The sequence below is a fragment of the Malaya genurostris genome, chromosome 3 (assembly GCF_030247185.1).
Source record: "Malaya genurostris strain Urasoe2022 chromosome 3, Malgen_1.1, whole genome shotgun sequence".
Taxonomy (NCBI): Eukaryota; Metazoa; Arthropoda; class Insecta; order Diptera; family Culicidae; genus Malaya; species Malaya genurostris.
The window spans coordinates 64286206-64302444 of NC_080572.1; the positions used below are offsets into that span (position 1 = coordinate 64286206).

General features: G+C 37.7%; 2 protein-coding genes across 5 annotated transcripts in view; one reads left to right on the forward strand and one right to left on the reverse strand.

Moving 5' to 3' along the window:
• The window catches only part of LOC131439028 (protein enabled), an 89415-nt gene extending 80542 nt beyond the window's left edge, over positions 1–8873 (reverse strand). For all 4 annotated transcript variants that reach the window (XM_058609525.1, XM_058609524.1, XM_058609523.1 and 1 more), the window contains exon 1: positions 7323–8873. In XM_058609525.1, coding sequence (XP_058465508.1) covers positions 7323–7327 — 5 coding nt within the window. In that variant the 5' untranslated portion in view covers positions 7328–8873. The remainder of the gene's footprint in view (positions 1–7322) is intronic.
• A 4754-nt stretch (positions 8874–13627) lies between these two features.
• On the forward strand, positions 13628–16007 carry LOC131438251 (zinc finger protein 83-like). The gene is made up of 2 exons (XM_058608124.1): positions 13628–14766; positions 14921–16007. Exon 1 carries the CDS (start codon positions 13751–13753, stop codon positions 14573–14575), a length of 825 nt encoding a protein of 274 aa, XP_058464107.1. The 5' UTR covers positions 13628–13750; the 3' UTR covers positions 14576–14766; positions 14921–16007.
• Positions 16008–16239: the final 232 nt, after the last annotated feature.

Sequence of the window (16239 nt, forward strand, 5' to 3'; positions counted from 1 at the left end):
CAGGATTTGCTGATCGTTTGTATTGGAGCAAAATATACCGAAAAGTGAACAACGACGGAGAAAATTCTACAAACCTCCAAGCCTTATTAAATACGAGTAGGCAATAAATTAAAGGAAATTATTTGCATTCATGTCAATCCGGTTGAGTCTCTGACATTACCCATCCGGTTTTTTACTGCCATTAGTTCCGTACTTCGGTATAGATGCATCGTTACAATTCTGCAAGCGAAGCTTTAAAAGCTACAAAATTCACACAATTATTTCTACCTAGTGATGTTACAATGCATTCCTCTTATCATTCAAACAGTCTGATTAAAACATATTTGTTTCATTGGGAAAAGGTCGGACTCTATTCAAATTGTTTCGGTTAGTTCAGAAAAGTGTGACTCAACGCTTATGTCGCATATTCGACAGCATTATCGAAATCGAAAGTATCAGCAATAATACATACAGCAACAAGCCATTCGATATTTGAGCTTGATTTAAAAGGGAACTGAGTTTGTTGAAAGGGTTGATTCAAAGGGAACTGAGTTTGTTGAAATCGATTCAACCATTTCCGAGGAAATCGAACGGAGAGAAAATAGATGCGTGTTGCCGGTTACGTCATTTATACAATTAGAGTGAATCGAATCTTAGCGACACAGAACAAAATTCCTGTCTGGCACAAAAAAATATAAATTTGCATCCAATAAAATCCAATTTAAAATCATGAAATGTACACATACCTAAAATTTACCAAAACCGTTCTGCTGCCACGCCTGGCTGTTCTAAAACTCCATTTTGTTTAATGTATCTGTTAGTCAGTAAGCAAAAGATACAGCCGCCATGTCATCGCATTTTTGAAATGTGGCATGTTTACAATTTAAATAAATCAAATGATAGTTTCAAAAACGCACAACATATCGATCTTTTTTCCTAAAAGGGTTCTACATGCTAAGCATCTCTCGTGGAGTAAGCAGAAAGTACGAGTTCTTCATAATAAACTCTCTGCTGGTTTCTAGCTAGTTCTATTTTCAAATAGCTCAATTAGTTTATCTCCTATGAGAAATTCTTCTGCAATTGATCTGGTTCAAAAAGATCAATGTCACATTTATCAATAACATTCAGGATTTCAAATTAAGCTATTATTCTGCCAGCTTAGAACTAATCGGCTAGGATACAGATCTCATGCCGAAAGCAATGTGAAATTGTTTCGGGAAAATCGGTTGATATCATCACAGTAGTACATCATTTAAATCATTACATTTATTGAAATTAGGAGTCTATCAGTTCCAAACGTTCAAACTAAATTTAATTCTCCTATCATCGACAATCTTCAACTGGTCCTTCGTCTACATCAATATCAATTGTGATCCTACTATGGAATTCATATGATCATTGAAAGAAAATTTAACATCAATTCACTGAACTAATCAAACCACATTCTAAACCTTTCTAAGGTTCAATACTAGTCCTCAGACCCCTGTTTTAGCTCTCAAAGAAAGAAATTAAACATTCCCAGAAAACGGTGGTTGAGGTCAAAGGCGATAACTTTTTCAATTTTGTGAGTTTAGTTATCAACTACGCAATGAAAACCGCGAAAATGTTACCGTAGAAACGGGACTCGAATCCGTAGTCAGCTTGTTTTGCGAATGAAAACCCCTGAAGTGACAGCCCAATTGACTAGAAGAACCAACTATGCTTCGCTTTACTTGGCCGCCACAGCATGCAATTATAGTTCTATCTCTATGGAAACACAACCAACAGAAAAACAGTCTATTTCTACTCCTGCTTTGCCGCCAAAAGCTAATTTGAGAACATTTTGGTAGTGTGGTAGAGCCGTGTCTTGCACATGCTTAGGGTGGCGAGATGGTAACGCGTATGCACGGATTGCATAAGAACGCAGGTTCGAGTCCTGTCTGTGAGCGTATCTTTTTTTCCCAAAAAATCATCTTTTCTGTGAGTTTCTCATTGATTTGGCTTCTCCAATGTAGTCCAAGCTTTGTTATGGCGCGATAAATTGTTAAAAACTTGTTGGTAACTTTTTCAAGTGGTACATGCGAAGAAAAAATAAAAGGTAATTTTAGACACATAACGTGAATACGATTAAAAACGGATTATTCAAGTTCGTCGATGTTAGACACTGTTGAGTGCATTTATATCGAATGCCAAAGAGTAGTTGGAACGGGACTTACCACCAGTGGCGTCTCGTGACCAAATTTACGGGTTGTGCACTGATTATGTGGTATGACATATCATGTAACAGTTCATTTAAAGTGAAAACTAAAGATCGAGGAATGGCTACTCGATTATGTTTTTCAATACACGATATACTTTTGGATGTAATTTTTGTCGTGAATACGACTTACTGTACTATGGAACGCCTTTTCAAAATTAGCCATATGGAAGAATGGGTAGAACTTAATCGTGAATATCTCGACTTGTATTAATGGCAGGAACATAATTCTTTCACTATTTCATCAAAAATATTATCAGGAATTTAGGATATTTTGAACAGTGTGAGATAACCACAAATAAATCAAAAATTAAGTTTTCTGAAAATTTTAAAACAACGCGGAAAACTCTTTACTTTTGCTTGGGTTTTTCGCGCAAGGACGACGATTTTGAGGTAGTCAGGCACATATCTTCAACTGAACGTTATAAAATGGGAACCGTGGTCAAAAATATCGGGGCGAGAAGACGTATTCAAACAGCGGCATCGAAGAGTGCACCGTCTGTGTGGTTAAAAATCTCAAACGCTCAGGTCGTAGTTCTCATTTGCCTTCCGGTCGTCAAGGCGAGAAGACACATCAAACCAGTTTCGCATCATTTGGCACTGCGAGCGGATGTGTCGGTTTGTACGCAAAGCTATTTTCAATTCGAGCAAGAACGATTGCATCAGCTGCTGGTGGTTTGCATTGGAGATAAAGAAAACAAGAAACGAAAAGTGGACAACATTATATAAAATCAACCGTTCTAATGGCTCTAAATGTTATCTAAAGAACTATTAAGACTAATTCTTTGCAAATCGACGGTAGAAATCATCAGTTTAGTGAAAATCCAAAATAATTTGATTTGCTTCGTTCACTTTTCGCTGTGCGAAAATCGTTCGAGATGAATGTTCCAAACTGTGCTAAATATCGTAGATAATTCCACAATTTGGTCCTTCTAAAAGGCAGAAATGAATCCTGTACAGCATCTTGATAATTTCTTTCAATGGAATATGCAAATCTGAAATGAGATAATCGACGTCAAAAATCGTTTAAAATTTTAGTAGTGAAAAGGAGGAAAGTTTCGCAATTCACACAATCGATCAACTAGCAATTCGAATTCGAAAGTGTAAAGAAATCGTGTCAGTTTTATTCGTATTCATGACATCCAGTTATGTCTCTGACATTACACACCCGTACTTTTTTTTTTATTAAAGCTCATTTTTGTCAATAATGATATGAATATGAATCGATACAATAGAAGAATTCGGCACTCTGCACGTCGAGCAAATCTGTCAGAAACTTCATCCAAAAATCGCTTCGACGTTGCAACTGAAACAGCAATTTGTTTTTAACTGCCATAAGCATAAGCCACTGAAACCTGTCCTGAAGGCGTGCAAACAAGAGAGCAACAAATCTCAGAGCTGAGCTGAGTAATTCCGTCTGCATTTGAATCTGTGCAGTGCGGAGGAATAGATATGCAGTAAATTTCTTCAATTTGACCGGTTGTGCAGTACATGGGGCGCACATGAGAACGGGACGCCACTGCTTAGCATATCACTGGTTCGAGGGATCGAGATCCTGGAACTATGAAGAGATTACCCTTCAGAACATGAGTTCTGAACTAAAATTCTGAATCTGATTTATGGATCTAGATTCTGTACCTGGATCAGGGAAAATATAATTTAGAACTGAATTCTGAACCATGATTCGAGAGTTGAGTTTTGGAGCTGGATTCTAGAATTGAACGTTGAAGCTGAATTTCGGTCCTCGATTTGGGAACAAAAGGTTCGAACTGAATTCTGGACCTGAAATCTGAGACTGAATAATGGAACTGACTTTTGGAACAGAATTCTGGAACTGATCTTTGGAACTGAATTCTGATCATGGATTCTAGAATTGGATTCGACCCATGAATTTTTGCCAGGACTCGGAAACTGAATCTTGGAACTGTATACTTAACCTAATTCTTGGGCCTCGATTTTGGAACTAAATTCTTAACCTGGATTCTGGAAGTAAATCTCAGAAAAAAAAGATGATGATGATGGTCCCGCCTCATACCCCTACAAAGGTGTGAGCTGGACGATTTATCTAAATATTGCATCACATATTTTAACCAGTTAACTAAATTATATTCTAATACTAAATTATAACGATCTGGTTAATCCAGCAGGTATAGATTCTCCTTCTAATGTACAACTGAGACCAAGAAAACATTTAAATATTTCCGATTTACTATCCAGGGTTATTCAAGAAAATTTCCTACCCGGGAAGATCCTTGAACAAATCAGGAATCGAACCCGATATCTTTGTCAGAATCAGACAGTAATTCACCTGGCCCTTCCCGCCGGACCAGTTCATCGCTACAAACATCAGCTACGATGGATTAACGAGACTGCGGATGAGCAGAGCCAAGCCCAATTCCATCAACAACTTCCGATCCCGATTATTTCCGAAATATAATCAATAAATCATTAATCAAATCTTACAAAGTCAAGATTCGAACTCGACACGTAGAATGCTAAAGCTCTCAAAAATAAAAGAGATCATATCCTGTTCCAGTCATATCCAATTTCCAGATTGCATCTACCTGCTTTGCGCGCGCGAGGCCCATACTTTTGTAGACAACTCATTTTTTTTAATTAAACAAATTATTAAAAATACATCATAATCATACAGAACATAACAACCTAATGCGTCTTACTTGAAAAAAAAACACAAAAATAAAATAAATACAATCTTCGTCATTTTAAAGTTGTTGATAAAATCAAATTGCACTAATTCATCAGAGATCTAATTACAAAATAGATTTTATGTGTGAAATACACAATTTTTTGAATTCCCTTAATGTTGCAGCTCGCTTGATTCGTCCTGGCATCGAATTGAAAAAACTAATCCCTTTGTACAATAACGAGTTTTGCGATCTGGCTGGCAAAAAGCTTGGTGTTCTCGCATCAGACGCATTTCTAGTATTGTACCTATGCAAGTCACTTCCTCTTTCAATCCGATCACACAAATATCGAGGCAGCATTCCATTTAAGATTTTGAAAATGAACACCATTGTTAAATAATCTACTCTCTACGGTACTCCTCGGCTTTATCCGGTAATCCTCGGCTTTATCCGTTCCAGTAACCTTTTAAAAAATTTAAAAATTTAAAAAAAATATGGACCTGATTTTTAAACTGAATGCTGGAACGGAATTTTGGAACTGATTCCTAGACATGGATTTTGGAACTCAATTCTGGACCTAAATTAAGAATTTTGAACTGAAATCTGAAACTAGATTCTGCAACTAAAGTCTGAACCTGGATCCTTAAATTGAAATCTGGGAACTGGACTCTCAACCTAAACCTGGACCAACTGGCTGATAACATTCGTTTGCTAAATAATGTATCTATATATCTCTTCAATCAGTTAATTGAACGGTTACCATCGGACAAATATTTCGCGTTGTAAGATTACCATTTGCAGGTATGCTTGCACGAGGCATTCCACGTGAACCGATCTTGGCAGTTTTGTTGAAAGTAGCCATGATTAGGTTCAATAATTTCTCTCGATGGCCGGATTCTTTGTCGATCAGATTGATGCACAACTCACGCTGTAGAAGAATGAATGTTTTTTTTTCTTTACAAATCACAAGCATTAAAATACCATAAAATACTAAAAGTTGTCTACTGTGTCCAAGTTTCGCTTAAAACAGCAATAGTGAACCCTAAAAGCATGCAATAATAGCAAGTAATCCGCGTAAAAAAACGTTTCACTTATATGACAACTAGCCAAAGCTCTCCATTTCATTTCGTGGTAAAACTATGGACACATTCTTGTTACATTCAGTAAAATGACGTCGAATCAAGTGGAAGTGCGTCAACGCTGGCTTTATCGCCAAGAAACTAAAACTACCGAAAAGTACCATGTGTTGTGTTTACAAATCATTTGACCAGCGCTTGACTGTGGATCGAAATGTTGAAAGTGGACCAAATCGAAAAGTATGCTCCCGACAAATGGACAAGAATGTGGTAGCCATTATTGAGAAAAATTCAAATCTTTCGATGCAAAATATGGCTCGTGAAGTTGGGAAGTCCAAGCCATGCGTACAAAAAGTGAAGCAGAGACTGGGACTGATGGCGTGCAAAGCGAAAAACGGTCACCCCAACCGTGATGACAAGTAGAATTTCATCGCAAAAATGAGCTTTAAATTAATTTCTTTTGCATGAATTTTCTTATATTATAACCACGAGGGTAGGTTTCAGACAGCTCCCTGGTATGACTGTTTATACCGCAATGCGAAGGAACGTCGTTGTCGAGCATTTCCGGACAAAGAAGTTATTCAAATTTTCCGAACAAGTATTTGATTTGGCAAGCTGTATGTATTTGTGGTCGAATATCTAAAAGTTCCGTTTCTACCATTACTATCAATTGTTTATCAGAAGCCACAACTCTCCAGTTCTGCAAAATTTGTCTTGGAATGGTATACGTTACAAGAAGTCGAATACGTGCCAAACACTGGCAATCCACAAAACTGTCCAGGCGACAGGTTTTCGAAATTAAGAAGTAAACTAATGGTACCGATTACTGCAAGAGAAAATTGAGAATCATCTCCGCGGGTGTATCTGAGGATACCATATAGAAAGAAGAGAAGTAACATGCTAATCAACTGTATCAAACGTACATGAAAACTAAAATAAACAATCGGTTTCGTTGAATCATGGGTAAATTTTTTAGTTACTGTATTTTCGTGTTCGAAATTTATTATAAATAAAATAAACAACGCGATCTACAGAGTGTTGACATTGCTACGTTTGAAGTTATTTATCATATTTATTGGTTTGTGATTTTTGGAAGCGACGTTCTAATCTAGACTTATACTATACTCTGATTTGAGCTTCTGTCAATCTAATCGAATCCTGTTCCCTTCACTTCTTCTGCGTGATGTATTGAAGTACATACATACTTAGACTAACATGCGGACAATATCGTTCAAATAATAGGGAAGAAACAGTCTGGAAATATATAGCCGTTGTAATCGAACGAAAAAAACCAACGACCTGAGCAATAAAAATTTACATATGCTGTCTGTTGCAAAACAAACCGCTCTAACGAAGTTCTACAAATCCACCAAATCTAATACCTACCACATATTTCTTGCAGCTGTGTCCGCTCCGTTCTGCGCAACTCTCGGCCCTGCTGAAGGTGATACCTTAATCGTAGTTGTCGCTGCCACTCTGACTTCCCTTTTCTTCGTTTTCTCCTTGCAACAGAATTCCGGATAACGCTTACTTCTCTCTCTCTCTCTCTCTTTCTTCACCGTTCGCAACTTTTGTGCGATTTACGTTTTTTTTGTTTTCAGCAGTGTCCTGCGTTTTTCCGGTACGAGCTGAACTTTTATTATCGATGTTCCCTATATTTGACTACACACCCAACAGGCAACGACGGCACCGACCATAACAACTTTTGACAGGGAAATTGTGCGTCCTTTCAGCGTGTTGTCCTACTTCACGGAAGGGTGTGCTCGAACGGATCCCTATGCGATTTCCCAACAGGACGAGAGAACTCTACGCCAAGAGCGGCAAAAAAGAGAGCTGAGCACAGGGCGGAGGCCGGATTTTTGTAGGCCCGAGCAAGGTGAGGGAGGGAATTTTGCTCCTTTTTCGCTGTTGCTGAAGCAAAAAGGGAATTCCCTTTGTGTAAATTTATCTTCTATGCTATCCACACTCTGCCTCTGCTGGTGTTTATGCTGGGTATGGACCCATACGGAAAGGTACACGCGATGCAACTTTGCCTTCTGGCTTCGACTGGAATTTGCAGCTGTATGAGTGCAGCTGCTACTCGTCGGATGATTGAAAAAAATGGGAGATGAAGGTTTTCCCAATTGCGATTTGCAGACAGCGGTGAAAATATAGGCAGGTTTAGCACACCAAAAGGATTTTCCGGAAAACTTTCAACCGGGAAACACTAGCAGGGATCCGCCAGCCGAGACCGAATTACACTGCTGTTAGCAATCACTTGCAGAATAAAATCATTTTCTTTCTATTCCGACGCACAAAAATTACACTTCATAATTAGCACAAAACACCTTCGAACACTTCATCGGCAGGTCCAATTTCTTCACCGACAATATAAATTATTAATGGCTGTTTTTTTTTTGCTCCGAACTCCGCACAGCACTCTCGTTTTTCGGCACGATCCGGGCTAGCGAGCAATGGCAAAAACAAATTTTCATTTAACGAATCCCCGTGAACTATATACTGGCGTAGCAAACCGCATACGTTCCGATAGCAAAAATAATAGGAACGATCCCGTCAGATAAACTAGACAACACCAGATCCCGCAGAGAATTTTCTTCTCAACTTGGTATTCTTCTTATTTTTTTCTTACTAGCAGCGGCTGCTCCCACCGGAAGAAAAAGAATATTCCTTGATGCAAAGCAGGCACCACACCGAAAAACTAGAGACACCGTTCAGCACAAATTAACCGATCGCGCTGTAGATCAATAGTTGCATATCCGATGGCTACTGGCAATCCGGTTACGAATCGTGAAATACGGAATAATAAGAATTGCACCCCGATTTTTTTTTCTTCTCAAACAATAGAACCAGTTGTCGCCATGTTTTGGATCAACGGCGAACGAAACTTCTCCAGCACTACTAATACCGTAGTAGATGTACGCGCTGTCTCGGATCGAACGCGAATGAATGAATGAATACTCGAAAAGAGAACAAAAACATCTCCAACCGAGAGTTGGTGCCGGAAAGGGCTCTTTGCGGGGTCCAACCAAAGATGCCAGATATTTTCATAGAAAATCAGTATTGCTTTGCGGAAACATCTGTATTTATCTGTATTCACTAATAAAATGAATTTTCTACAATAAAATAATGCTAGAAGATGTTATTCTAATAGATTATGATTAAAGAATAACAGATTTAATGAGCATTCATTCTTCATATCTTCGTAAGTCATTGCCGCGCTTACAATTCATCGACGAAATTTAATAGTTTGAAAATGTTGACTTCATAAGTTCAGGTCATACAACTCTCAGTCTGACAAAGTTTCATGATGCCATGACTTCATTTAATATCAGTTCAAATTGGTTTCAAATTATACATGTAGTCCGTTGATTGGTATTTTTTTATCTCGTCACTGCAATCGAATACTAATAGATACATTTAGGAGTTTTTGTTGGTTTGTGCAGAAACTGTGACGCGAGAAAATAGAAGCAAAATATGTGCTTTTTGCACACTGACGCGAAAAAATACGAACAAAATATGTGCTTTTTGCACAAACCAACAAAACCTCTAAATGTTCACATTCTGCGACGGCCAGTATTAAGCCGTCACTCGTTTACGCCTGAGACGTCAGAAATAATATGGCACTTGTACAATATCATTAGAGGATTGCATAAATAGTGCCAACTTTACGTATGGTTAGCGGTAAAGATTGATCTGCTAGGCGCGAGATGGCAGTTCAGTTTGAACTGCTTTAAGCACTGACAAGCCGAAGACGAAACGCGAAGAAATAGAAACTAATAGATAGCTCAGGCGAAATAGTTTAATTTTTTCTTTCTTACTTTTTGTGAAATCTGTATAGATCTGTATAAAACTTAGAAAATCTGTATAATATCTGTACTAAATTTTGTATGCGTATTTAAACAGCTATATAATACAGATAAATCTGTATAAATGGCATCTCTGGGTCCAACATCGAATAGCAGCGTTCCCAGGTCATATTTCCAAAAATTTGTATACGGCGCCAAAATCTATTGAACAATCCAATCAGCGTGGTCACCACGAGATAGTGTTATGGTGATTGTTTTGACATATCCCATGTATTTAGAAAAATTTTTGACGAATTTTTCAATTTACTTGAGTTTGAAAGAATGCAGATGTCAAAACCTTACAAATATGGGTAAGAAAAACGATTATTCACGTGTTGTCATCAAACATATGATTTCAAATTGTCCTATACTCCTAATTTGAAATTTTCAGTTGTTTTTTTTTTTATCTTTTATTTATACCCGGTTTCAACCTAATGGTAGTCGTTCGCCGGGTAAAACCTACAAAATGCCACACTTTGGTTTCTCTGTATCAAATTGATAAAATTCATAAAAGTATTATTCAACGTTGCTATCTATGAAAGTGAACCCCTCAGAATTCCTTCAACTTATTTGTGAACGAATGCGTGCCCGTATATTGAAAACACATACACATATGTATTACTAATGTGATACATTAGTGTATTTTACGTCTCTTAGTCTACAAAAAAATCTTTCATATGATTAAGATTAACCAAATAGATTTCAACCAAACTTGACACAGATACTTATTACATTTGAAAAATAGTCAGAAGGGTGGAGGAAGGAGTAGCAAGTGTCCCTAGCAGAAGTCCAAGTGGCAAGTGATTTCGAGGTAATATCACAGACTAACAGACAGGACACTCAAATTAGATTCTTCAATCATTTTAACGGTCATTTCGAATATTCCTTTATTTGGGACAGTACTCACATGTGTCATGATGGCGCCACGTTACCCTATCAAAAACATCCTGTCTGTCATCTAGACTGTGTTTATTTTTTTCATTTACCAACAGAGTTGCCATTCATACAGAATTACCTGTAATGTATTGATTTGTATACGTCCATGCGAATTTCATGCAGGATACAGATTTAATACATATTGCCAAAACTATATACATAATTGTGCCTACTTCTCATCCTCCAACGCAATTCAAAATCGAACCCGTTTTGTTACAATATTTACTTGCTTCTGGTCTGCCGCCACTTAATTTCGGGTGAAAACTTCCAAAACAATAAAAAATAGTCTAGATGAACAACGTTGAGTCAAATAAATGGTTACCTTCAAACATCGCGAAAAAGTTAAATATATTCTCAACGTAATCCAATAATTTATTGTGACGATTCATTTTCAAATATTTGGATGAAATCAGGCATCCCTGCAAGCAGCTGATCGGTGTTGACAAACGAGGGGAAACCAACTAGTAAAAAAACTTTTACATAACACAAGGGGTGTACAGATAGTAAATAGTTCGCGCAGTACAATATAGGTGGAGCTAGTGCATCACGAAAAATTATTTTATATAAGAATTTACTCATACTGTCATGTCTGTTAGTCTGTGGTAATATCTCAATTTATTTTTCTGTGTAGTATTTATTGAGTTTTTATTTTCTGTGTATAGAGCACTAAATATGAGTACGTTATATTTTAGTCAAGTCGAACCACAAATGAAGACAAACACGAGAAAAGGTCCAAAATGCACATGAGAATTTCTTTTTGTTTACTTTCTTTTTCGATTGTTACAGTGCTATAGGCAATCCCTCTCTCTAATTCTTCACATAGAATAACAATTGAATCCATCGACATTCGATCTGTAGTAAAGAAATTATTGGAAAATGCAGTAATATGCCGTAATAATTGAAAGGAAAATTTAACAAAGTAAAACTATGATTTGCACTTGCGACCTTTTCTAATGTTTATCGAGATATGGTATAGTGAGCCCCCTTCGGAGCACACAGAAGGTTGGTCTGATTTCCTGCTGGTATTCAAATCATGGACAGACCGGAAATATTCTTTCAATTCTTTAACGTGCTTATGAATTATCGTGCCACAACCTTTAATATGCACGAAAACCCTAAAAACATACTATTTTTTTCTAGATTTCAATTTTTTTAATACTCTTAAATGTCAGAGTTTCTAGTAACTAATACTAAAAATATGAGTAACTATTGTCAGAAAATCGTGCTTACTTTGGACTGCGCAGGACGCTTCGATCGAGCAAAATTCGCCGTCGTACAAAGTTAACTATCTACAAAACGCTGATTAGACCGGTTATCCTCTACGGGCACGAGTCCTGGAAAATGCTTACGGAGGATCAACGCGCACTAGATGTTTTTGAACGGAAGGTGATCCGACCGGTATAAGAAGAAGAGGCAAATGGATCGATCAAATTGAGGACGACCTGCGGACCCTTCGCAGCTACCGAGGCTGGCGGCGAACAACCATGAACCCAGTTGAATGGAGATGCCTCCTGGATACACCCGTAAAAAATAAACCATTGATTTTACATAATAAACAATTGATTCACAATTAAATCTATTGGTTACAATACATTTTATGGTATCTTGACAAGATAGTTGTCATTTTCAACCATTCAAAATATTGTTTCGACAATTCTACAATTTATTGTACACGTGGTCACAAACGAATTTCCAGACATGACAGTCACGATCTTTTTTTTGGCGCACATCTACGGTCCTCCGTGAAACTGGCACCAATGGTGATAAATTGGTTGCACTTCTGAGTTCCCATCATACATTCCTAATGCAAATGTCAAACCGTGAGAACCCTTTCGATTCGGTAGCTCATTTGTATATATTGAGATTTTATGGCACACTTTGGTTGAAATGATAACAATGCAATTAATCTCGCGCTCCACCACGCGGTGAGTGCGGTCATTTCAGAAGGTACCGGGAACGAACCACATTTTTTAAAAATATTTATATGCACGTACACGTCTTTAGTATTTATCTTTGCACGTGGTGTTTCAAACAATATGCTAATTGTACATTTGATTGTTTTCCAAGAAAACATGTATGAGAAAATTTTATGATTTGAATTGTTACGATACTTAACAACCTATACATTCTATTGTAAAAAGCATGTTCACAATTAATTGAATAGTGTATAACAATACATTAAAATATTTTTCAATGGTCAAAGCAAAATTGTGGAAGGTTTTGTAACAGCAATTCGTATTGTTTTTCTACAATATTTTTTATTCGGGCAGCAGAGGTCTATGACTGAAAGAGTAAGAGTAAGAGTAAGAGTAAGTAACTTTTTCTAAGCGTGTAGAGAAATGAATACCCGCAGACATTTTTTCGGATTCACAAACTTTTGCAACCCTGTCTGAAGATACTAGAAATTTTTACCTGGCACCTCTGGTTATCAAACAAAACACAATTTATACACGGCCCGAGCAGTACCAAATAACAATATTTGTTTGCTCACTCAAACCGATCATAATGAACTTAGAAAGTTTTGATGCCTTGCATAGACGATACGAGTATGTCAAGGTTAATTACCACAACTTATGTAGGATCTGTGCCGAAACGAAAAATCTGCATAATATATATATGGATGATTGTAAAAACGTGCGAGAATTCAATACGGAGCGGAACATCGGATTTTTACTTGGAAAAAACTATCTCCAGGTAAGAATTTTCTAGCGATCTTGCTGCTTAAATTAAATTTTATACATTTTACAGTTCAATCCTGAAATGGAATCCGGTCTGCCGAATCACATATGTGAGAAATGTGTGGACAACTTAGTTCGATGGCATCGATTTATAGAAATTTACTCAGTAACGACAAGTCTACTACTTAAAGTTCGGGATCAGTTGGATTTAAATGTATGTATGAAAGAAAATTTTTCGAACGATAGTCTCCAGGATGAAACAATTGATAGAAACTTTTATCAAGAGAGTTCATTATCTGCAGTCGAGACTGTTTATGAAGTTGAATATCTCAATGTAATTCCTGGAAATACGAAAATGGAAAATTTTACCATCATTGAATCGTGTGATAACAACGATTCCAATGATCCTGACGATCTAACTCAAGAATGCCAATTTACAGATCTCGAAACTTTATCAGAAAGCATGCAACAGGATTCCGAAGCTTCCGATATCATTAAAGAAAACATTGATGAACAAAAGCTAGCAAATCAATCGCAAGTGCCCAGTAGCAATAAAAATCGGAAGCGACATGTGAAAAATCAACAAAATAATGAAGAGCAATGCGCCGTTTGTGGCAAGTTAGTCAAGACGAAGATGAAACATCATATGCTACGGCACTCTGCTCCGGAGGGACGTCCCTTTCGATGTGAGCAATGCGACAAAGCCTATTCATTCAAGCGTAGTCTAGCGGATCATGTAAGACAGGTCCATAAAAAAATTCGCCATCGATGTGAAGTGTGCGAGAAAGAATTCGTTAGTCGGGATGTTCTGCGAGTACACAAAAAATTGCATTTGAATGAAACTTACCGTTGCGATATCTGCCGGCAAGCATTCCAACAGCTTATGTATCTTCGTAAGCATATGGCAATGCACGAGGGGAAACGATTCGGCTGTAACATCTGTGGAAAGAGTTTTCGATTCAAGCAGCTTATGAAACAGCACATGCGAGTTCACACGGGAGAGAAACCGTTCCAATGCAACCTGTGCAGTAAAAAATTTCGAACATCTAGCCATCTCAAACAGCATCACAGAACGCACACGCAGGCCAAAGTATTCCAGTGTAAACGATGTTCCGATGTAGCGTATGCCTGTAAAAAATCGTTGGATAGACACATTGCACTGGAGCATCCCGGATTGTAAAAAGTATTCTGTCTGCAAAAGAATTATGAAAACTTGCTGCGTTAGAGTGCCTGTAAGAAGAGTGACGACATATTATCCGTAATGTTGGCAACGACTTATTTAATTTAACATATATTGTAGCCGTCTGTAATGCATATAACCCTATTTATTTTACAAAAATATGCTAATTTTTACCGGACGATCAGTTATACGTAAGTTGTTATAACATGGTTTTGTAAATAAATATACAATTTATACGGTAATTATGAATAGTTACTTAACTAACTTCCAGTTGCCTTATCTTAGTCACTTAATTAACTTTCAGTTGCCTTCTTATTCTTCTTCTTTCTTTGTTTGATTGGAAAGGTTACAATGACCATACATCCAGTTCGTGCTCGCATCTCACACGACGCAGTCGAAAATCATTTACGGTAGAAACAAAGACAATACAGAGCAGTGATCAATAGAGTGTACGGAATGGTCAAATACGATTTAACAAAGCGGGAATCTTGGCATACAAGACCAAATTTAATTTGTATAGAAATTGAAATCTTACTTAAAGAACGAATGCATCTAGACGCTAATAAAGTAACTGAGATTCAATTCAACAAGGCGTCTAACTGTGTGTACATTATGTTTAAACGTGAAAGCGATGCAATTGCATTCGCTTCGGTTAACAACGAGGTGCACAGTGTTGAGTGTGATAACATTGAATACAAAATCCCTGTGCACATGGTGGACAATGCCATAGAAGTACGCGTGCATGACCTCCCCCCGCAGGTCACCGATCAGTACGTTCGGGAGAATATGTCGCGGTACGGTGCAATCCTTTCCATCGAAAGGGAAGTATGGCGGAATTTTTTTCCCCGGTATCCGGAATGGCGTGCGAGTGGTACGTATGCATCTACGTAAGGCAATTCCATCTTACATAATTTGTGGTCAAGGTGGGACACATGCGTGTAAAACGATTACCTATGAAAATCAGCTGGTTGGATGCCAGTTTTGTAAACAACCTGCACACTACGGTAAACCTTCCACCGAAACTGCGAAAAGGACATCTTCAACCAAAGACAAGATCAACCGTTCAACAATGGAAACTAGTGAGCGCAGTACTCCTGTTTCACCATCAAACCAACCAGCAACTGCAACCAATGTACAACAAGGCGCATCTACAGTAACTAGCAACGAGCTCAAGACTGCGAACATCAAGGAAAACGAAAAAAAGACGGAAATCAACAACAAAACCACAGATGCGGCAATAGATGACGAGACGAGTCACGAACAAAGTGCCCCTCAACCCACGCAGGAGGGTAATGGAAGCTCCTCTCCTCCTAGAAAAAGAGTGACAACGAGATCCACTTCAAAAAATACATTATTTAAAAAATCGCCTAATTTGGCCACGTAAAGCTTGTACGCAAATAGGCCTGAATAAAAACAATAAATAATGACCATACATCCAGCGGTTTCGTTAATAGTCACATGGACTTTACTATTTTTGACTACCGACTCGCAACCATATCAGCACGAAAAAATTTTCTTTCCTTTTCGCAAATTACTCGAATTTCTAACGCACTTTTTGCACATTGTCGCAAAGCTGAATTACCGGTAGCGACATCTGCCAATGAAAAATGTAACCAAGAAAAGGAGGATTCTTCCGAAAATTTTCATATCGGCAGTAGTGATTT